This window comes from Clarias gariepinus, chromosome 27, assembly GCF_024256425.1.
Source record: "Clarias gariepinus isolate MV-2021 ecotype Netherlands chromosome 27, CGAR_prim_01v2, whole genome shotgun sequence".
Taxonomy (NCBI): domain Eukaryota; kingdom Metazoa; phylum Chordata; class Actinopteri; order Siluriformes; family Clariidae; genus Clarias; species Clarias gariepinus.
Genome location: NC_071126.1, coordinates 8,576,460 through 8,600,196, shown reverse-complemented (window position 1 = coordinate 8,600,196; position 23,737 = coordinate 8,576,460). Strand labels below are relative to the sequence as shown.

At 38.8% G+C, this 23,737-nt stretch overlaps 1 protein-coding gene across 1 annotated transcript; it reads left to right on the top strand.

The window, feature by feature from the left end:
• Nucleotides 1-1,439: 1,439 nt before the first annotated feature.
• On the top strand, nucleotides 1,440-23,473 carry fkbp1b (FKBP prolyl isomerase 1B). Its single transcript, XM_053489435.1, has 4 exons — nucleotides 1,440-1,614; nucleotides 6,756-6,803; nucleotides 20,654-20,766; nucleotides 20,861-23,473. The coding sequence occupies exons 1-4, from the start codon at nucleotides 1,578-1,580 to the stop codon at nucleotides 20,987-20,989; spliced, it is 327 nt and encodes a 108-aa protein (XP_053345410.1). The 5' UTR covers nucleotides 1,440-1,577; the 3' UTR covers nucleotides 20,990-23,473.
• The last annotated feature ends 264 nt before the right edge of the window (nucleotides 23,474-23,737 follow it).

The window sequence follows — 23,737 nt, the reverse complement described above, 5'->3', positions numbered from 1 at the left end:
TTTAAGTCAAACGGAATGCAGCCTTAGTGTACATTATGTTTTTATGTGGTGGGAATATTATGATCCAAATATACAAAGATGATCAAAGAAAAGACAAAGAAGGTCAGTGTGTCCAACTATTGACCACATGTCTTCACAAACTTTCTCAGTACAACATCCCAAGTTCCTTAGCTTCCTCCTGGTACACCAGTTTTCTCCCACAGCCCAAAGACATGCAGAGTAGGTTAACTGGCATTCACAAATTGATAGTGTGTGTGTTTCCTGTGATGGATTGGCAATCTGTCCAGGGTGTTTCCTGCCTTGTTTCGTAAGTCTCTGTACACAGGATAAGCGATGTTTTGTTTAAATGAAGAAGAAGTGTGTCCAAGCTAAGTGTTCTAAGCTAAGAGAATAAGAGTTATTGCTTGTTGTGTCCGCTGCGCCATGATACACTTACCAGTCCGGGCCCAGTCAACCGGGAGAGAAAACACACACACACACACACACACACACACTAAAGAAGGCATAAAGAAGCAAGATGAGGGGTCTGTTCTCAGGACACAGGAATCTTTTTATTAGATTACATCGTCTTACAATATTATAAAACCTTACAAGCGGCGTAGGTGAGGAATAAATGAAAATTTTTTCCAAACTCTCATACAAAAAAATAGTTACTAGAATATATGTTTTTTTTTTATTGTGGACAATGTTTATTGATTAATGGAATTTTTTTAAACATAATATATATATTTTTTTATTGTAAAAGATTCATGACATGCAAAAAACTAAACAAAGAAAAAACAAAAACATATGTAGAATCTGGGTTGTATAAAGGTGTATTCAGCTTATCTTTTTGAGAATTTACCTCACTTATCTGTCATTTATACGTGACCTAAGACACATGAATACTTTGAGTCTTTGAGTTTTTTTTGTTGTTGTTGTTGTTTTTTTTTAAATCTGTATGACTTGCTTCATTTTCACAAAGGCAGAAGTTCTACCGGTCATTAAAATAAATTGATGCCAATATATACGAAGTGCCTAAACATCACGTGGTCTGCTGTCCTTTTGTGCACTATTCTTTGATCAAAGACAAAAAGAGTTTGATGCCTCACTTCCTTGCAAAAATGTCACTCTTACATTTGTACATAATCAGCATTTAACTGCTTCAAATAGCGAGTCCGTGTCACGTGACTAAGCCTTTCGGAAATGTACGTGGGAAAAAAAATGATAAAAGACCGTTTATTTTTATTTTAAACGCGTTTATTCTGGTGGGATGTCTCATGTGGTACAAATCGCTTCAATAATCGTTGTGCGTTAACATGATTGTATAGCTGTCTGGATTCTTTTGAGGTAAAATCTAAAGACATTTCTAAAGAGAGCGGGTGTCAGATAGGAGGCAGTAGGAGGGGGTGTGGGGTCGCTGGAGCGGAGCGCAGGCTGATTCGGGACCGTGGGGCGGCCCCCAGTGGGCGGAGTGCAGCTCCAGCACACACCGCGTCCCCGCTCCAGCACCACCGCCGCCGCCGCCGCCACTACCAGCACCAGCACCCAGTACAGCTGCTCCTCTCTGCAGACGCGAACAACCATAGCGGATCGGCATGGGTGTAGAAGTTGAGACGATATCTCCAGGCGACGGTAAGTCAACCCATAACAAAAAACAAACCGATACATTATTATATCTAATCATCTTATGATTATTTACCTTTTAATTTACTCCATGCAGCCCGATCCTTCTCTCCTGCCTGCTCTCTCACAGCCCCGATTACTGAAACACTCTCATTCTCATGCTTCCTCTTGCTTTTATTTATTTAACCACTTTATCTCCCTTAGAGGTAAATCTAAACTCTAAGGCATGAATGGATGAATGACTGACTGAGTGAATGCATGCTAAATATTAACACCGGGGATGAAGTCATTTCCCCCCAGCAGATTGGGTTACAGGGAAGGATTTTTTTTTTTTTTTTTTTGCTCAGTCTAGCCAGGGAATTAACAAGCCATACTGAATGATAAACATAATCCAGATGCTGCTGCTGTTTCTCTCCTGCAATCTACTTCCGTTCTTCCTTTGGTTTGAGTGTGAGGAATATCAGGGGTTGATCACTGAAGCAGAAATACGATGCTGTGCTGATGTGATGTGATGTAGGGGGATGGCTCTGGCTCTGGCTCCGGCCGGTCTGGGCTAGACAGGAGCTTTGCAGGCTAATCCGCATTTATACAAGAGTCTGAATGTAACTGAAGAATTCTACACAGCTTGGATGGCTATACACACACACACACACACACACACACACACTTCACAATGCACCTTTTCCAAACCGACCATTTGTTGCGTTAGTTTTATCACTGTACTTTGACTCTGGTATACTTTAACTGATCCACATCTTCACCACCCTGGTCCTTGGTCCTCCAAGCATTTTACCTTGGCAGCATGATGGCTTAGTGGTTATTACTGTCACTTTCCACTTCTAGATTTGGGGGTTTGAAGCTCATGACTGGTCTGAGTTGGCATGTTCTCTCCGTTCTTGTTGGGTTTCTTCTCTCAGTCGAATGATGTGCTGTAGACTGACTAGTGTTAGGATCGTCGTGCAAGGGTTGCAAAAGTTTGAGGTCCTTGAGTCAGCAATGTATCTATAATGTCATTGGAACATTAAAGCCAACAAATGACCACAGACAGACAGATATATTAATTGATTGATTGATTGATTTGAAAGAAACATTAACTGTATATCCGAAGCAGTTGTTGGAATCAGGTGTTTTCAGCCTAGGGAGAACACAATGACCCCATGTACAATAAGGTATTTTTTTCTTCTCAAATTTCTGCTTGGCCTGACTGGCTATCAGCTGCCGAAACCTAAGCAGAACCAGTCAAAAAAAAAAAAACTGAAAAGAAACATCCTGAAAGATGGTCTACTAGATTGACTCGCTTGAGTTTGGGCACACCTTTTAATTAAACATTTTTCTGTTGAATTATTTATTTTTCACATTCTAAAACAATACTGGAGATTTTAAAACTATGAAATAACACATACAGCATTAGGTAATTACATAACATAAACAGCAACAGCAAAAACAACAGTCTTTTGATATTTTAAGACATGAACATCAGTATTGTCAAGCACATTTGGAAAACCCATCGAACACCATGATGAAACTGGTTCTCATGAAGACCATCCCAGGAAAGCAAGACCAAAACTTACCCATGCTGCAGAGGAGAAGTTTGTTTAGAGTAACCAGCCTCAAAACCACTAATTAACAACCAGCACCTCGGATTAGAGATGTTATGAAGCCGTTACAGAACATAAGTAGCGGACACATCTCAATATCAACTGTTCAAAGGAGATTATTTCATTTTCTGAAAGTCTTAAGCATTATTTTACAATGTGGAAAATAAATAAAAATCAGGAAAAACCATGGAATAAGAAGATGTGTCCAAACATTTTTATAATATTTGCTGACACATTTCTGATCTAGCATATGACCACAAGTTGTTGAGCATTTTGTCCCGAATCACCATGGCAATTCATTAAAAAAAAAAAGAAAAAAAAAAGCCACAAACAAAGGTTTGCAGTCTATTTCTGTTTTTAGTGTAAATGCAGGGAAAATAGTATGCTATGGCATTCATAGTCAAAAGATCTTACCCTGATCATGTATGACTGGTTCTGGACCAATATCGTTATAAAGTGCTCTCCACCATGAAAAAATGCCAAGGTGTATTAAAGCTGTTCTGGGGAATTCTCATGACCCAACACTTTACTTAGACACTTTTCTCTCTCAGATTTGTTCCATATAGTGCATTTACATCATATTCCTTATTTTACTACATTAAAACTTCCTTGTAAAATCGACCGATTATATTTTTCTCCTCAGTTTATGAAAAGACATTCCACAAAATTACTAAATTACATTTAACATTTACAAAAATATTCCCTGGCACAATGGCGTAGTAGTTAGCACTGCTACTTCCAGGGTCGAGAGTTCAATTCATGCCTCAGGTCTCCCCGGTGGGTTTTCTCCAGATACTCTGAGAGTAGGATAATTGGGTAGGTTAATTGTTGCTCCCAATTTGCCTGTTGTGTGTGTCCTCTGTGATAGACTGGCAGCCTGCCCAGGGTGTACCCCACCTTGTGCCCTAAGTCTCCTGAGATGAAGATGAAAAATATTCCCACACTAATTTGTTCCAGCAATTTCAAAATGTTCCTGTTTCTCATAGTCTGAGAGTTCTTTAGGTGTCTAGGCAAAGTTAAAATGAATCATCGAACCATCTGTCTGGTCTTTCTACACTCAGCACAGATGGACAGCACAGACAGTTTCTATCGTCTCCACCAGGACCTCTGGTGAGCCATCAGAGTCACCTTCAGGATCTTGGTCACCTGCCCGAATAAAGCCACTATCCTCTGTATGCTCAGATCTACGGATGTTTTAAATTGTTTTTCATTCAGCAAAGATGGAAGCCACTTTGTTCTTCCAGACCACCAAAGCTGAAGAACTTTCCTTAGATTGGTCTTCCCATGAACTCACATGCCTTGTTTTTTGTTATATAAGTTGTGTGGTTTCTTATGAACATTAGGTTTGGATTTTATAAACGTAACATTTGTAGACACTTGACCCTCACACCCACATGTCCATCTATTCCAAAACAAACAAAAATAAAAATACGAGAGATAATCTAGAAAGGCTTTCCATTGGACTTTGGAGTCTAGTTGTGGGATTTGCAACAAGACCATTAATAAAGTCAGGCAGTGAAGTCGGATATAAAGGCCCGGGACATAGTTGTACTTCTAGATTATCTGACATAAGGCTGTTTGGTAGGGTTGAGGACAGGGATCTGTGCAGGCCACTCGAAATTCTTCTACACCAAACTTGGCAAACCATGCTTTTCATCACTTTTAATGAGCTTGTACACAGGGGCATTTTAATGCCGGAACATGTTTGGGCTGCTTAGTTCCTGATCTGGTTGTTTAAAAGTGACGGTTTTAGCATACGCCATAAGCGGCTAATCACAGCTGTGTGACTGCACACAAAGCGACCTCAGTCACTTGTCAGTCAGTCAGGCAGCACAGATGGCGGAGTGGCAGGTGGATGGCAGTGAAGGGAGAGAAATAGGTCAGAAACTGTCTCGTTTTAGAACGCATTTAAGTGTGGCTCACCAAAACAACATTCCTATTTAATATAATGCTAGTCTAACATCAAATCTTACCAGAACGTCTGCAAAAATAGCATGTAGAGAAGGATATACCAGTAAAATTTGATATACACTCTTATCTGTTCTCAGGACAGTCCATGGGGGGACATTTAGTGAGAGATTTATTATTATTTGGCTTGGCGGATTTATGTTTTGATTCTGGATCACATGACTGTAAGATTGTGCAAGAGCTGTATCATGTGCTTTCAACTTTGTGGCAACAGGTTTTGGGAAGAATCACAAAATAGTGTGATGATCAGAGGTTCACAAATCTTTGGTCTTATAGTGTACATAGCTTTATACTTAATAACCGAACATCAAAAATTGTGCCAATTTATAGATTGGTCGTCTACACAAGTAAGACATAACTATAAATTTGTTTCTCTCGATAAAAAGCAGTCTGATCACCAACATGCAAATTTACTGATTTACAAATTTCTTAGATTTACTAATGCCATTAGCTAAAGAAAAAAACATCATCAGGAAGAGAAGTGGTGTTAAAGTCAAACTGGGACTTTCTTGTGAATTGAAGCATAAACACATTTCACGAATGTGAAATCGACCACATTCGTTCCTGTGAACATTCTGCCAGTCAAACGCCTGATGCTTGAAAATGGACGGACAACTTGGCGTCAACTTATAGAAGAGATGCAGCTGTCTGTCATTCAAAAACATCTGCATTTTCGGTAGGTGCGTACACATTGGGTACTGATAGAACTCTGCTTTTCTATGAAAATTTCCATGTTTTGACATGAAAGGCTAGGATTTTTTGACATGAAACTTGTCTGAACATTTTATCCAATCACAAGTTACAAAAAACAGTGTATTAGTGTCGCAGGGGATTATATAGAGACATAAAGGAAGTCTAAAAAATAAAGGGAATCAAAAGTCCTGGTTTGACTTGAACGCAAGTTTCATGTTACTATTTATTCACTGTTGCAACAACTCTCCTTGTCGGTGGTAATCACACACGGAGACACACTCCACACTGCATTCTCATAATGGGGATTAAGTTAAGACTACAGATGACTCATTTCCTTTAATATATTAGGACCACACTGGGAGGGGAATGTGAAGATTTCCATTTAATACAAGTATAAAATTGGAACGGTGAGGATGTTTATTAACATAAAATAGCAAAGTGATCTAAAAGAATCATGGGACATTTGAACAGCATGCCATTAGTGTAGAAACACTCTGTGGTAATATCTCATTTACACTCAACCTGGTTGCTCCAGCATGCCTTGGACCGGACTGAAAACTTATCTCATGCCACAACCCCCCATCCCAACCCCCCACCTCATCCCTGAGGCCTGTAGTCATGCAGCATGAATTCCTCTCTGTCCCACAGAGTAACCAGGTGGCAGTACATTTGATATAACCAGCCATGTGTATGCATACTTAAGTTTACTCGCCTGCACTGTAATATATATCAGTACTGTACTGTGTGCTGGTGAGATGCGCTTTAATGCAGTCAACTGAGCCGCAGGAAACATAATACTGTGACGTTAATATGTCATGAATCTCCTGTGCTGTTTACTTACACTATCGTTTATTTCTTCTTCTTCTTCTTGTTCTTTTTTTTTTTCAACAGGGAGAACTTTTCCGAAGAAGGGACAGACGTGTGTGGTGCATTATATAGGTAAAGAGGATGTTTTCCTATTGCTTTTTGGAATCCATGTTTCTGTGAATCCAGCAGTCATAAATCCTAGACACCAAAGTTAAACAGACAGGAAACAGGATGTTGATAGCAAATTTCTGGCTCAGTTTGCTTAACTCCCTCCCGCTGTAAACCTTAAAGCATTTGCTTGATAAAAACTCTGTAATATACTAGAGTTGACTGTTGTGTTTTGTTATCGCAGCCTACCAAGCTTTTCCTCGGTCCCCATTGTTTTTTGTCTTTAAACAAACAATCTGGTCAGTAATTAATTTGTACTAAAAGATTAATGACTCATGCGAAATTATAAAATGCCTGGCATGTTTAGTGGACGCGAATGACATTTAATGCAGAGCAGGCTCTGTCGTTTTGTTCCGCAGCTCAGAATGCTTTAAAAGAAGTTCCTATTCAAGTAGTGAAAATAGTATGATGATGATGATGATGATGATGATGATGATATAGCAGGTCTTGGGGGTATCAAAGTATATTTTTGAGCAGATGAGGGTTAAAGTACCTTTTAAAAGTTGCTGGCATCCATTGATTACATACATGAACATTTCAGCTTGGACACACCCTGACTACATTCTGCTATTAAAACACACTATTTATTACACAGTGACCAAAGAAAGTGTCCAATCCCAGTCCCAGTCCATCGCAGGACATTATGCAGTCAGCTGAGGCCAACAAACTCACAAGTCAGTTTTGGTGAGATGGGAAAAACAAGAGAAACTAGAGGAACCCCACACAGACATAGGCAGAACCCCACACAGTCTAAAGAACCAATATAGTTATTATTTCCCCTTAACTAAGACATGTTCTATCACATACCGCCGCCCCCACCGCCAACAGGTATCCCTCCCTTCCTAATCATAGGTCAGCAGCCAATCCAGGAAGGTGAAGGCTGTCATGTGCTTCCCAAACCAGCTTTTTGGTCCGGTACTGATTCTGCGTCATAGGGCAGGGCAGTGTAACGCACTGACTTTATCGTACTCAAAGGAAAGTGCTATCCACCCGCTTCTGCATGCATGAACTGACAGACCATAGTTAGCCCATGGTTATTGTTACTATGATTGCTAAAGGACAGAGTATTTAATCCAAGAGTTTGCTCTTTTGGCCTCCCAGCCATGGACAACTTTGGCAGCATAGTCGGTATTCAAACACCTTATCTTTGACTGATAGAGCAATGCTTTTCTGTTGCGCCACTTGGGAGGCTTGCTCTCATTGTTTTTCATGGAAACTGTACTGTCACAGGAATCGGCAAGAACTGATGGGCAAGGAAATGTAGCAACAATGCTGGATACTTGATACCATTTGTGTGGTGGACTGTGAAAGCCTTCACACTGACATTTTCTTCTATGTGAATTATAATCACTTAATGTTTTTGATGAAAAGAAATGCATTTGTCAAAAAAGTTACATTTTTGTTTCTAAAAGAAAGCGACAAAACTTTTTTGCAAATGTCACTGAAAGACATCAACACACTGACAACACACGGACAGTTATTTATTGAGTCAATTAGATTAGATTAAATTAGATTAGATTAGATTCAAGTTTATTGTCATTGTGCAGAATACATGTACAGAGCCAATGAAATGCAGTTAGCATCTAACTAAAAGTGCATAAGTGGCCTATTTGCAATAAATAAATACAATGTGTTATACAAACAGAAAATGCATTTGTGAGTGAACAGTCCCTGATTGGGTTGAGAGGAATATTTGATAATACCTTTCGCACTTTGGGTGCCAATGATTTGTTGGGCGGTTTTCACCACTCTCTGAGGGGTCCTGAGCAGAGCAATTGCTGTACCACATTGAGATGCAGTTTGTAAGAATGTAAAAGTTCTCCTGTATCCTGGAACACAGGTGGGACTCAGAAAGTACAGACGCTGCTGTGCCTTCCTAATCAGGAAAGAAGACCAGGTGAGGTCCTCTGAGATATGGATTCCAGGGCAATTAAAGCTGGTTACACGCTCGACAGCAGCTCCGTTGAAGTAAATGTGAGCATGAGTGTGATTGCCAGCTCGCCGGAAATCCACAATGATCTCTTTCATCTTCTTGGTGTTTAGTTCCAGATTGTTGTCTTCACACCAAGATACCAGTTGCTTGATCTCCTCCCTATAAGCCGTCTCATCATTACCTCTGATTAGGCCCACCACTGTGAACTTGATAATGTTGTTGGAGCCATAGGCAGGCATACGCATCCCTGAGGAACTCTAATGCTGTGGGCCTGAGGAGGTGAGGTCAGGCGAACAGACTGTGGTCTGTTCGTAAGGAAGTCTAGGGTCCAGTTGCAGAGTAGTGTGCTGATGCCAAGCTGTTTCAGCTTCAGGGCTAACTTGGAAGTAATAACTCTGTTAAAAGCTGAACTAAAATCTAGAAACAACATCCTCAGGCAGAATGAAGCGCCGTGGAAATGCCGTCCTCAGTTGACCTATTAGGGCGGTAGGCAAACTGGTATGGGTCCAGAGTGCGTGGTAGACAGGCTTGGAGGTGTGTGAGGACCAGTCTTTCAAAGCACTTTGCAATGACGGGGGTGAGTGCGACAGGTCGAAGGTCACCAAGTGCTGTTACAGCGGAGTGCTTTGACACTGACACAGTGGTTGCAGACTTAAAGCAGGTTGAGACAGCAGACTGGGCCAAGGACAGGTTGAAGTTATCTGTAAAGACCTCAGCCAGCTGCTCCGCGCATGTTCTGAATACTCAGCCGGGGATGCCGTCAGTACCAGCTGCTTTCCTTGGATTCACTCTGCTCACACACAATTAGTAATACACGAGTAAGTAAGTTAGTAAATAAAGTGACTAAGCTTAAGAAAAGAATATATATAATTCTATCTTGGACTTTGTTCCTTTTATTATAGGGGTCATACCATCAATGGGGCTCAAACCATCAACCCTCTGATCAGCAACCCAGAGCCTCAACCACCTGAGCCACCCCTGCCACATTTTCTCAACTTACATTATAGGCATAAAATCAAGGCCCAAACCCTTAATTATTTTTGTCTGTCCTGGTCAGAACTCAGCTGAAGCCACATCTAGCAGTATTTCCCAATTTCTTATTTGCCCCAGAACTGCTTTTCTGTTGTTTTGCCAGCATTTTTCACCTGCATTTATATACATCACTGTGGCATGCTTCCTCCTGTTCCTACAAAACCGATGCGGTCATGTAGTTCTATATTAGGGACTGCAGCTTTGCTTTGTCGGTGTCTGCAGTGCAGCTGACCCTGCTGGGTGAGTGTTAATGCCCAGACTGAAAGCGCGTTCTCTGAAGCTCCTGCTGTCATCAGCTACTAGCCCAATTTCCAGGCATGAATTTTTATCCATTTAAACTCCTAGTTAAATTAAAGGCATTGTTACCGTATTCTGATATAATCTGTGATTGCATTTAGTACATATGATACTTTTTAGTTGTCGAGCCCCAGTCGGAAATTAAGAAAGTGGTGCAAGTGCTATGAACAACAAAACAGAAGCCATTTACCCTTTTTTTCCAAACTCCTAAAATTAACATATTAAAACCGGGTCTGTTTATTTAAGTGATGGCAGTAAGTGATAAAGTAAGTGTAGATTAGTTTTATTTAAACAAGATATGGTTCAGTAAATGACTGGCTCCAGTAAACGGCTGAGTGCATTAGTGTGATGCATATGGGGATCATATCTGATTTGCAGATCTGGTGTGACTGGAAGTCTGATGTGCAGTGGAACACTTGTACAGTGGTGTGGCTTTTTAACAATCACTGATCGTGAAAGTGATCACAAAGCATGCATAATATCTTTACAGCCTGGCCATTAAAAAAAAAAAAGAAAAAAAGATGCTTGTGAAATACTTACACGAAGAGCCTTTGACCGGGTAATTACTGCAGCCATTAATATCTTTTAACCCTAACCAATGCAGTAAGTTGCTTCTCATTTTTTAAACAACCATCTCAGAGAATGTATCACATGGTTGTGGAAAAGATTTTACTCTGTTTCCAAAGTGTTGTGTTGTTGGCGTGCATGTACTGTAGCAAAGAAAACAACTAAGGAGATTCCTGAAACTACTATAGTTAAGAGCTACCTAATGCTTTATTAAAACCTTTAATTAAAAAAGGATTGTGATAAACTGTCGACTTTGTAGTCGAAAAAACATGACTGACTATGAACATAGATCACTTAAAAGCTTCTTTCCATGCTTGGTGGGTTTCATCCGAGTACTCCGGTTTCCTCCCACAGTTCAGAGACATGCAGATTAAGCTAATTGGCATTCCCAAATTACCTGTAGTGTGTGTGTGAGTGTGCGCCCTTCAATGTATTGGAACCCTATCCAGGGTGTACCCCACCTTATGCCCTAAGTCTCCTGGGATAGGCTCCAGGCCCCCCCTCCACCCTGAATAAAGTATCATGATTTTATAAATATCACAATTTGATATTACATTTTATCAGATTTTCTTACAATTTTGAGACCTTTTTATACCCTTCCTTTATTCACCAGCTTTACAACTGTACATAGATTAGAATGCTGATCATAGATTTCAGTTCATCATTCAATACAATCATCCCCAACACCTGATTGGGAAGCTGAGCCTGTTGGGCCTGAACACCTCCCTCTGTAACTGGATCCTGGACTTTCTGACCGAAAGGTCCCAGTCAGTGCGGATTGGGAACTGCACCTCCAGCACCACTACACTGAGCACTGGGGTCCCCCAGGGCTGTGTGCTCAGACCCTGCTGTTCACACTGCTGACACATGATTGTGTAGCGACACACACCTTCAATCATATCATCAAGTTTGCTGATGACACGACCGTGGTGGGTCTCATTAGCAGGAACGACGAGTCAGCATACAGAGAGGAAGTACAGAGGCTAACAGACTGGTGTAAGGACAACAACCTGTCTCTGAACGTCGATAAGACAAAAGAGGTGGTTGTTGAGTTCAGGAGGACACGGAGCGATCACTCTCCGCTTTACATCGGCGGCTCCTCTGTGGAGATTGTCAAGAGAATATTGGACATTCTTGGGTGTCCACCTGGAGGAGAACCTTACCTGGTCCCTCAACACCAGCTCTCTGCACAAGAAAGCCCAACAACATCTTTTCTTCCTGAAAAGGCTGAGGAGGGCCCAGCTTCCACCACCAATCCTCACCACCTTCTATAGAGGGACAATCGACAGCACCCTGAGCAGCTTCATCACTGTCTGATTTGAGAATTGTGCCATATCGGACCGCAAGACCCCACAGCGGATAGTGAGGACAGCTGAGACGATCATTTCTGAGGCGCAAATTGTACGAGTGGTTCTGGAAGTGTGATCATTTTCATACAAGAGATGGCCATCACAGAGTCCCAACCTCAATCCTCTGAAAGTCTTTAGGATGTGCTGGAGAAGACTTTAAGGTGCGGATGAACTACTTCATCATCAATACAAGATCATGGATAGAAATAAATGTTATGTTGCAGAAGGTTGTTGAAACAGCGCCACGGTGGATGCATGTTGTAATCAAAGCTAAACGCCCACCAATTAAATATTAGAGTGTGTTATATAAGTACAGTAACAGTATCATTTTAGTGATTATTTGCACGGAGTGTATGTTGGGAGATAATATCATGATTAAAAAATATAATGTGAAGCTGTACATTTTGTTTGTTAACACTCTTTAAGATTTTTTCACAGAAACTCTTTTGCCAAGTAAAACAGGATGTTTTTATTTTTATATCTTTAGCCATTTCCTAAATTAGTCCTTGGCCTGGACAGCCCCCGTGCACGCCTACGTTTCTCTAACCCGGCCAGGCAGAATAAAATCAATTAGCCCTTTCTTTCTCTCTCTCTCTCTCTTTCTCTCTCTCTCTCTGTCCCTCTCTCTCTCTGTTTTATTTTAGGAGCTCAGGAAATCATCAGTGCTCTTGTGGCTCTGTCAGCTCTATTAATATCATTACTACTAAAATACGCACATGCTGCATGCAGACAGTGTGTCTCTTGTTATGTTGTATTATGGGATCACTTTTTGATCCCATAATATGTACAACATAATGCAAATACTGTACATAATACAAATACTGTGGCACTTGATTGCATTGATCTGATTGATATAATAAATTAGTATGATTTCTATTTAAATATGTTAGACTTATTTATGTTCTTAGCGTGATCAGGTAGAAGCAGAGGACAGTTATGTGAATTTTAATCTGTTTTAAAGCCTCTCCCAACCAAAGTCTCCCACCCGTGTGACCCTGAGGATAAGATAGACCTTGATACATTTCCTTCTACAGGATTCATCTGGTTTATTGAACCCTCAACCCTGGAGGTGCAAGGCCACAGTGCTAAACACCATGCCATCTCATGATACCATTATACCATAATATATAACCAGTAACCAATCATTTCCTCTTTTATTTCTATTAAGATTATATATGCCATCAATAACCAATTGTATTTATTTATCTTTGTTTGTAAATGTATAAATTATGGGCGATTGTATTCATATATATCAAGAAAAGTGCATGTTGTAGCACTGTGATGGTTTTATCGTGGTAAGACTCGGGCGTTTGTTGAGCTTTTGAGATTGAAACATTTGCTTGAGCATATTCAAGTCTTTGATAGTGTTTTTTTTATCCAACCAGTGAATTTACCATGACAGCAACAACAAGATCACTTGATCCAAGGCAAGGTCCTGTCTTAATTCGCTTATGCCAGTTATCTTTTTTTATTGTTTACAGGATTGAACAATATTGCATGTTTGAGGTTTTTTTTTCTTTTCGAAAATGCCGTTCTGTCTGTTGTGTGTGTTGTGTTTTTTAAAGAAATTCTTTAAAACAGTTTCCACACTCCTAAATAATACCTGATGACTTACTATTTGTTTATATAAATATTAATTAACTTCATATTGGACAATGTGTAAAGATGTGGGCTACCTAGCATCAACTGTTTCTAAATGAAGCAATGGTATAGTGATATTATCCCAGATATATGTATTATATATATAATAATAATATTATGCTCACTGATAGTATATAGTAATCTAATTACCAGTAAATGCTAGACTTGTTATTAATTTAAATTAGGTGTTATAATAACCTGGTTATTATATAAATATAAATAACCTGGTTGATAACTATATACTTGTATAATGTTAGTTAAGTCGATAAAATGAAAACCAAAAGACTTTTAAATCACATGTATTTTATTTACAATAGAACATAGAGAACATAATGAATTCATTTTTACACGTATATCCACTAAAGGTTTCACTTATTCCAAATGTAATGCCTGCTATATATCTCAAAAACGTAGGGCTGAAAACATTCAGCCTGGAGAACATCTAGAATCAGGTCTGTGCTTTTATAATAACCTGCCAGTCATGGGGGCGCTCTTGCATGGCAGTGGGGTAGGACGTGTTTGGCTCGTGCTCTCGTCGAACTCTTGTTTTTTATATAAATAAGCGCTTTATTTTACGAAAACACTATATTAAATTTTATATTATTTTCACCTTGAAATAAGGGAAAAATCAATAACCTGGCAGTCATTTCTGTAAACTAGGATTGGTAGAATTGTTTCATTTCTGTTATGATTTAACAATTTAGGCAAATATCTTATTCTTTCATTTCAGATTTTCTCACATTTCTTTTTTTTTTTTAATATGCAATTAGTTCATAATTCTTTGCATTAGTCTTAGTTTAATTGCACCTTTGCTTATAATTACTGTCCAAAAGTTTGGACATTTTAGTCTAGTTTTGGTCAACCTTAAAAGGAAACCTTAGTCAATGAAAACGTAACATTTTAGCAATAAGATTATTATTAATTATCTTTTGAATTTTTTCCCGATTTTTTCCCTAATTTACTACGACCACTCAGTTGGGAGGGCCGAAGACCGTCATGTGTTTCCCCTGAACCACGTGACGCCAGCCAACTCTAGACCTCCAGCTGCGAGAGGTTACAGCATCATTCTGGATGATAGGGCGAGCACTTTACCGCTGCGCCACTCAAAAGTTTTTTACAAAATAATTATCTTAAGATTTAAAATGTATATTTTTATCTGATGTTGCAGCTAATTATATTTAGTTTTAACCATCAAAAATGCTGCATGTTCATTTTTTTAACTACAAAACAATAGAAGCAGTATGGAAAATACAGTGTTTTTAAACTTTTTTTTTTATATGAATTTACACACTTTTGAAGGGATAGCTTCTATGGGTCACAATCATTTGCTAACCGATTACCTTAATGTGTTTGGCAACGGTTTAACTATAAAATAAAATAAAAAAAACATCACAACATAACTATGTTAACATGTGGTGCCACAAAGAGGCTGTAAAACTGGGTGATTTTTATGTCTTGATGCGTTTCTTCAGGTTTGGATATTTTTTCCAGCAATTGTGTGCCCACACTGTCTCCCCTCTGATATTCCTCCACATCTGCTTATTTTCTTTATTTCGATATGAACAAAATGGTTCCAAATATTGGCTTTTCGCTTTCCTTCGAGTAATACTGCTGTCATGATGAAGAGTTAAGGATGACTGAGCTTGTAACATCCTGCTACTGCGTGTGCAAACTACTCCTGATATGCCACACGCCGTGACCCAGGAAACGTCGCTGCTCATTCCATAATGAATTAATAACTTATGGCAGTGCATTGTAACGAAAATTATATGTTGACGAAAATAAAGACAGATGGAGTTCCTGGGAGGCCAAGGATTTCAGGAAGCAGGAAGTTTGGCTCTGGCGTACTGAGCAAACTTTCTATCTTGATGGTATCCAAGCGCTAGTGAAACAATAAGTGGAATAAGTGCCTTAGTGTAGCACGGGATTACATGGACAAATAAAGGTAGTTTTTTTTTTACTCTCTTGTCTGTGTTCTGTTATGCTGCACAATCAAAAGTCCCGGTTTGACATGAACGCCTGTCGTAAATAAATAAATTACAGTTTTTTAACCCACAAATTTTAAATTGGTTCCAGCATTCTCCTGTAATTTAGTCAGAGCCTATTCCCACTTGTCACTAGAGCCCTCTTCCATCAAGGCCACTACCACCAACCAACTGGGGGGCGAATGAGTTGACGTGTTTCTTCTGAGACATGTGACGCCAGCTAACCACATCTTTTTAAACTTTTAGCTCGGTCACGTACTGCAGGGAGCAGCATAAAACACTTGGAGGAAAGCACTATCCGCTCTTTCCTCTTGTGTGTGGTCACACACGCCCATGACTGCTAGCTTTGCGGTGATTAATTGAAGTGTTTGAATGCCACCCCAGAATGCAAAAGATTGAAAAAAAATCAATTTTCTCTTGACTGGTATTTTGCTTGTTGTAGTCTTCTATACCCCCTTAATAAAGGTACGCACATGCCTTTACGGAGCTCTTTGCAGACAGACAGCTTGCATATGTTCTGATCTGATTACATGGTTTGGGAAGGCCGACTGCTGCCTGTGCCGGACAGATACTGTAAACAGGAGTAAAAATAGCGCCACACGGTGCACATGGATCTCCGGGCCCACTGACGTCCTTTAAAGCTCAAGTGGCTCTGGAGTTTTAGCATGAAGAAAAGAGAACATCCCGGTCTGTGAGCTCTGAAACTTTGGCATATTCTGATTGTAGAAGGTGTAGGAGTAACTTTGGGTCACAAAGCAGTTTTTCATTCATTCTCATTCATATCAGTAACTAAAGTTTTACGTTGAACAAAGCAGTTTTTTAAGGTCAGCATTTTCTTGCTGTTTCAGCTCAAGAATATGATACTGTGTTGTGATTTCTGTTCCTGAGAGATGAACTATTATAATCAGGCACTGACTTATGCAGCCGGCCAGACTGTATGCAGATACCTTAGCTGAGTGGTCTTCCTAGAGGCACTAGATCTTTCTAAGTATAGAATGAAAGAGTAGACGCAGTACTGTACAAGGCTCTTCACTAAGCATCAGCAGATGTAAACAGCAAATGTAAACCAGTGCTGCAAAGGATTATTTGGGTTCAGCGCAGTTTAGTTAGATTGAAGGAGCTCTTTCCTGTGTTATCCAGCTTGACTATTTCTCAGAAACACTTTGAGCAACTTCTTAGTGCAAGGGAAAGTACCTGCATGCTTCATTTTGTCTGACGTTATCCCCTTCTACAACAAAGACAGAATAGGCATTAACATTATAATATTAGTTCTAATATTCATTATGAGAGTCATAAAATGCTTGGAGCATCAGTCAAGCTTTTATGAATAATCGATATATTTTCCTCTGGGTTTCCTCTGGGCTTTTCTTTAAATGCAGTCTTCTCGCATGGCGAAAAGCTCAATTTTCTATTTGCAGTTTTAATAACATTAGTGTGAGATTCAGGATGTAAAAAATTTCTTTCATACTAACTTTTTATGAAACTCAGATTTTTAGGGTTTAAAGCTTATCCATTTCACAATGCCTTTGTGTGTAACAGCTATTCCATGTTTCCCCGTGCTTGGTGGGTTTCCTCTGGGTACTCCGGTTTCCTCCCACAGTCCAAAGACCTGCAGACTAGGCTAATTAGCTTTCCTAAATTGCCCGTAGTGTGTAAGTGATTGTATGTGTCTGTGCCCTGTAATGGATTGGCACCCTGTCCAGGCTGTACCCCGCCTCGTGCCCTAAGCCGTCTGGGATAGACTCCAGGTCTCTGCGACCCTCAATACAGGGTAAAGCGGTATAGACGATTAGTGAGTGAGAGTGAATAAATAAAACCACTTACAAAAAAATACAGTATGTTATAATTTTTTTTTTTTTAAGGATAATAGATGCTTTTCTGATTTCTGATTTTGTGCAGAAATCAAAAAGGAAAAAAAAACAAGCACTTACTTTCTATTTCGTCTTGTGCTATATTTTATTTATTATTATTACTTATTTAATTCATTTTAACTAAATAACATGGTAATTTGCATGCTATTTAAGGAAGTCAATAGTGTAACCCACTGAGAAATTGCATATAAACCAACATGAAAGCTGCGAGGGGCTTTTAGGGAGACGCCTTTTACTTATTTAGAGCATTCTAGCCTTTGCAACATTTGTCTGACAAACAGTGCGTTTGGGTTTTCGCATAGGTCATGAAAAACGAAAGTAGTCAATACTTTTATAGCGTGTAAATTTGACCACTGCTGGAATATGGGAATGACATTGCAAAAATGAAGATTATTATTATTATTATTATTATTATTATTATTATTATTATTATTATTATTATTATTATTATTTTGGAACAATGAACTAGAAAAACATGTGATAATCTGTGTCTGTGTTATTTCTTTGCCTGTGTAACCCAATTTGAAATCTTTTGCTCAGTCATGTTATTATAAAATTTAGTTCATCATACTGTCTAGGTTGTGCTGAAAAAAAAAAAGATCTGTCACTCTGTACTGCACAAGCACTATGTGTACATTTATTAATAAAATGGCTAAAATGCTCTGGGTTTTACAAGCTATGTGGCAATTCAATAATAATAATAATAATAATAATAATAATTGAATTTAAGGTTCAAATGGTTCAGTGATCACTTTATTATCCCAGAGGGGCAATTTGGGTTGCAGCCAGCTGCAACATACAACATGAGACAAGCACATGCAGGACAAATCTCCACACAATTTTTTTAAATTATTATTATTATTTATTATTATTATTATTATTATTATTATTATTATTTATTTTTTTTTTACAAATTTTCAATCACGAAAATGCCATTAACCAAACTGATAGCAACATGAATAAATGGCCTTTTAAACCTGTTTGTTCTGCCTGGTGGCAGAATATATCTACACCCTAATGGTAGCTTCCTGCATCCACTTCATAAGGGATGACTCAAGCCAAGATTGAGCGAGCAAAATTGCCTGAGCAAACAGGCTGTCTATTAGCACTTGTTTATCACAGCGATGTTTCATTTCATCTCTTTTGTACACATTTCGCATCCTAGAGTCATACAGTACAAATGCTTAACTATAATGATGAGTTCTATCTAACGTGTGTCTGAGTATGTGTACATATACTGTATGATGCATACATGATTTATAACGATATCTATTCCATAATGGTGCAAGATTGGTGAATAGCATCAAATACTAAGTGACAAATACTGATTGACCTCAAGGATCTCTGGTCCGATTCCGAGCTCAGGGTACTGTCTGGTTCTGTCTGGTTCACTGGTGTCCTATTGCCTACCAAAAACAAGCAGTAACACCAAAATCCGAATCAACCCAGGCACCTTGGAGATGAGAGCCTACAATGCTACTTGCTGTTCCAATGACAAATGCACTGTGCTGTGGATAATAAACAGGATGCACTCAGGATGTACTGACTTCTGCTTATTTACGGCTCATACAGTATCTGCAGAATGCTTCTGTGTACAGTACAGTACTGTGTGAGTGCGCTACATTCTCCCTGTTCTGTTCTTTGCAGTATAAATGCTGGCACAAGACGGCCTACATAAAACCTCAGAATAATCCCCTGAATTAGGCCAGCGTTCGACATTCCACATTCCTTTTGTCCATTTGGATCAGGAGAGATGGAAGGCCACTGGAGATTTAGATAAGCAGAGAATGTTTTGTTTCTCGGAGCCAGCTGGGTGTTATTATATCATTCTTTTGTTTTGAAGTCAGTTTGGTACATGCATTGAGTACTTTGGGGGTAAAAGCAACTGAGAAAGGCACTGTTTTTCTTATTTAACTCTCACAAATAAATGGATAAGTTCATATGAGCAAACTAGCTTTGGTCTGAAGCACTTGCAGGAAAAAGAGACATTCCTGAGCAGGGTGCTCACCGAAATCCCCAACACTGTCTCTATTGAACAGCTCTATTAATATTATGCTACTATGCCCTGTCCTCTTCTGAAGATAGACAAAAAATATGTGTTAAGATTATGATCTTCATCAAGATAAATAACCCTAGGTCCATCTATTTGTACATATAACCACAAAAGATGGCTGTATCTGCTATTTTGTCATAAATGTTAATCATTATTATTGCTCCTCATTTCCTTAATCAGATTTACAGATTTTAAATTATTCCCTAAAATTTCTTCACTTAAATTTCTATGCATTGAACTATTTATTTATATATGTTTATGTTTTTACATTTTTATTCTTGGTCAAAAAAAAAAAAAAAAAATATATATATATATATATATATATATATATATATATATATATATATATATATATATTATTTTTTTTATTTGGTTTATTACTTTTTTCATTTTATGTTTCATTTTATTGAATTCTATTTGTATTCGCATTTTTTCTGGTAATTTTCAATAATTTGCATTAGGATTTTTTGTTTTTTGGGTGTTTTACTGAGGTTAAGTGTTTCCTTACAAATAACTTATTCTTAACAAATATTTAGTTTTTACTTACGTGGGGCATTCAAGTCAAATTAGGACTTTTGTCTAACATTCTGTTAGTGCAGAATAACCGGATTACAGTATATAGTATTCATTTCATAATATAATACTCTGTTTCACTAATGCACATATCCCAGTATTTCACTTGGGCTTGGATACATCAAGGTAAAAGGTTTCTCATTACGCCGAAGCCATAATCTAACTTCCTGCTAATTTCTAAAACTCTGGCCTCCCAGGAACTCCTTTAATCGCTTAAACATAGTGAAATGTCTGGGAGCGAGGTCAGGACCACACAGTAATGTGGAGGAGTTCCTGTAATGTGCAAGTGATCTTGGTGAATGATTGTGTATACAGGATCAGATGTGACGACTGGATTGGCCTCTAAGCCACTTCAGCTGGGAACCTCATTTAAAATTTGCACCATTCAAATGTTTTACTGCGACTAAGAATCTCATCCCCAAAGTGTGCTTTAAATCATCTGTAAATGTAAATCACATTTTGAATAATGATGTATGTTATGTTCATTACTAATTATTCTATTTCACTCTGCAGGAATGCTGCAAAATGGAAAAAAGTTTGACTCCTCACGAGACAGAAACAAGCCCTTCAAATTCAAAATCGGCCGACAGGAAGTCATCAAAGGCTGGGAAGAAGGTGTTGCACAGGTTAAAGATTGAGCTTTTTACTCAATGCATTGCTGTTGTAGTAAATGAAGTCATCACATCAAACCGACTCTCTGGTCTCTGATCTCTTTCCCAGATGAGCCTAGGCCAGCGGGCGAAAATTACCTGCACCCCGGATATGGCATACGGAGCCACAGGGCACCCTGGGGTCATCCCTCCCAATGCCACACTCATATTCGATGTGGAGCTGCTAAAGCTGGAGTAAATCATCCTCTTCAGAAGGAAGAAACTCTAACCCTCTGCCCCACCATGGAAATGCTTCCCGTGAATTTAGGGTCTCAAACTACATGCTCAGAATCTCCTCGTCTTTATTGCCAACCTGCACTCCATGGCTCACCTAGCTCGTTTTTAAACATGTGAAACGCTACAGCTCTAGTTTGCTCATAAGCAATGTCCAGTTCGATTTCCTTTGCACTCTACATACACTTATTAAATCAGCATAACCATAAGAAACATTTTTGGATTGAAACAACTGCCTTACTGTATTTGAAGTGGAAACATGGTGTAATAGAAGTGACAGCTCTGCTCTTCTGTATATTAAGGGGCATTAACAACCACTGTCTGCATTGCCACTTTTGATATAACGAAGTCCATCTAAATGCATATGAAACAATAATCATGTTGTTGTACCTAGTAATATTTTATATGTACTGTATCCCTTATAAAATTTGCTTGCAAGTATTACAGGATTTCACAAAATCTTGCCTATGCCTGGAACAAACTGAACACTGTACTTTGGCTTCTTTGAATATTTTATTAATCGACTCTTAATAAATATAATCATATTTGGAACTCTTTAAAGCAAGTCCTTGTATTGCTCAATTACATCATTGTTGTAAGGTGAAGAATTTTACGTTTTGGGTTGTAAGAAATTCGTATAAAAGAATAGATACAAATACTTTAGTACTCAGTACCTAGAATAAGCTGTGATGGTGAGCTGGGTAGTGTTAATGTTGCTCAAGTGGGTTTCCACAAGTTCTCATGTTTCCCCCCACTTCTGAGAAACATTTCAGTAAGGTTAGGCTTTTACAGGTGTTTACAGTGATGAGGTTCATAGCCAACCACTATTAAAGTAGTTTAATAGTGTATTATTGGGCACAGGTGGCTCAGTGGTAGGTTTCTCGTCTGCCAAGCGGAAGGCCGGGGTCAAACCCCAGCCCACTGAATGCAGTACCAGTCCTGAGCGCAGATAAAATGTGAGGGTTGTGTCAGGTTTAGCTATCTATCTATTCCCTGTACTGCCTATCCTGTGTAGGATTGTGGGGGCTTGTAAGAAATTTTACCATGGTATAAGTACATTTAGGCATCTGGCAGACGCCCTTATTCAGAGTGACTTACATTTTTATCATATTATACATCTGAGTAGTCAAGGGTTAAGGGCCTTGCTCAAGGGCCCAACTTGTGGTCATGGGATTTTAAACCTGGGACCTTCTGAACCGTAATCCTATGCCTTAACCACTGAGCTTCCTCTGTACTCTGTAGGTATTACAGTGGTCTGATGGTACCTGTACAGTGGTATAAATTACTAGTATATAGTATTTGACATTATCATGGTATTTATTTGCTGATGTAGTATATATGCCACACTATGGTGTATTTTTATGAAGGTTATCTGAAAGTTGAGTCATGTCAACTGGACTTCTTTCTTGTTCAGTAGATATGTTTCATTACTCATCCAAGTAGTTATTTAATATAAAGTAAGTTGGAAAGTTCCTTGTGTTTTAAGTCCTCCAAGGTCAAAGGATCCTTCACTATCTGAAAAGGAATAGGAGAACAATGGAGAAGGTGAGAATAGGAGGGAGGGTTGTTAAGAGAGTAGGGAGAGAGAGACCTGTTCCCAGTAATATATCATACCGATAATATGTACTAAATGTACAATATGTACAAAAACACCATATTAGATACCTGGTCAATCTGAACAGATCTTCTGAACAGCATGATAACATCATTCAGAGGGCCCAGGTAATGACTCACTTGATGTTTTACCATTCTCTTTTAATTCAACTATAATGGTATTACTGGTAGAAAGAGGAAGTTCATAAGCCCTCGCTACAGTATATGTCTCTGGGAAATCCCTTAGATTGACCAACAATACCTTTTTCAAAGAGATAAGGAGTATTGTTGTTCAATCTGAGGGACGTCCCAGAGATAAATAGCTAGGGATTACAAATGTCTCACTCCTAGACCTGCTTAAAATGCAAAGATGTGTAAAACGGAATCAAACAGTAGTTATAATAAACTCTCAACTGCTCCCGTCAAGGGATGGCCACAGCGAACCATCCGATCCGCTTGGCGCAGGTTTTTACTTGGCACAGGTTTTTATGCCGGATGCTCTTTCTGACGCAACCCTCCTATTTTATCCGGGCTTGGGACCGCCTTACTGTATTTAAAGTGTCAATAGAAGTGACAGCTCTGCTCTTCTGTATATTAAGGGGCATTAACAACCACTGTCTGCATTGCCACTTTTGATATACAAAGTCCATCTAAATGCATATGAAACAATAATCATGTTGTTGTACCTAGTAATATTTTATATGTACTGTATCCCTTATAAAATTTGCTGCAAGTATTACAGGATTTCACAAAATCTTGCCTATGCCTGGAACAAACTAAACACTGTACTTTGGCTTCTTTGAATATTTTATTAATCGACTCTTAATAAATATAATCGTATTTGGAACTCTTTAAAGCAAGTCCTTGTATTGCTCAATTACATCATTGTTGTAAGGTGAAGAATTTTCTGTTTTGGGTTGTAAGAAAATCATATAAAAGAATAGATACAAATACTTTAGTACTCAGTACCTAGAATAAGGTGTGATGGTGAGCTGGGTAGTGTTAATGTTGTTCAAGAGGGTTTCCACAAGTTCTCATGTTTCCCCCCACTTCTGAGAAACATTTCAGTAAGGTTAGGCTTTTACAGGTGTTTACAGTGATGAAGTTCATAGCCAACCAC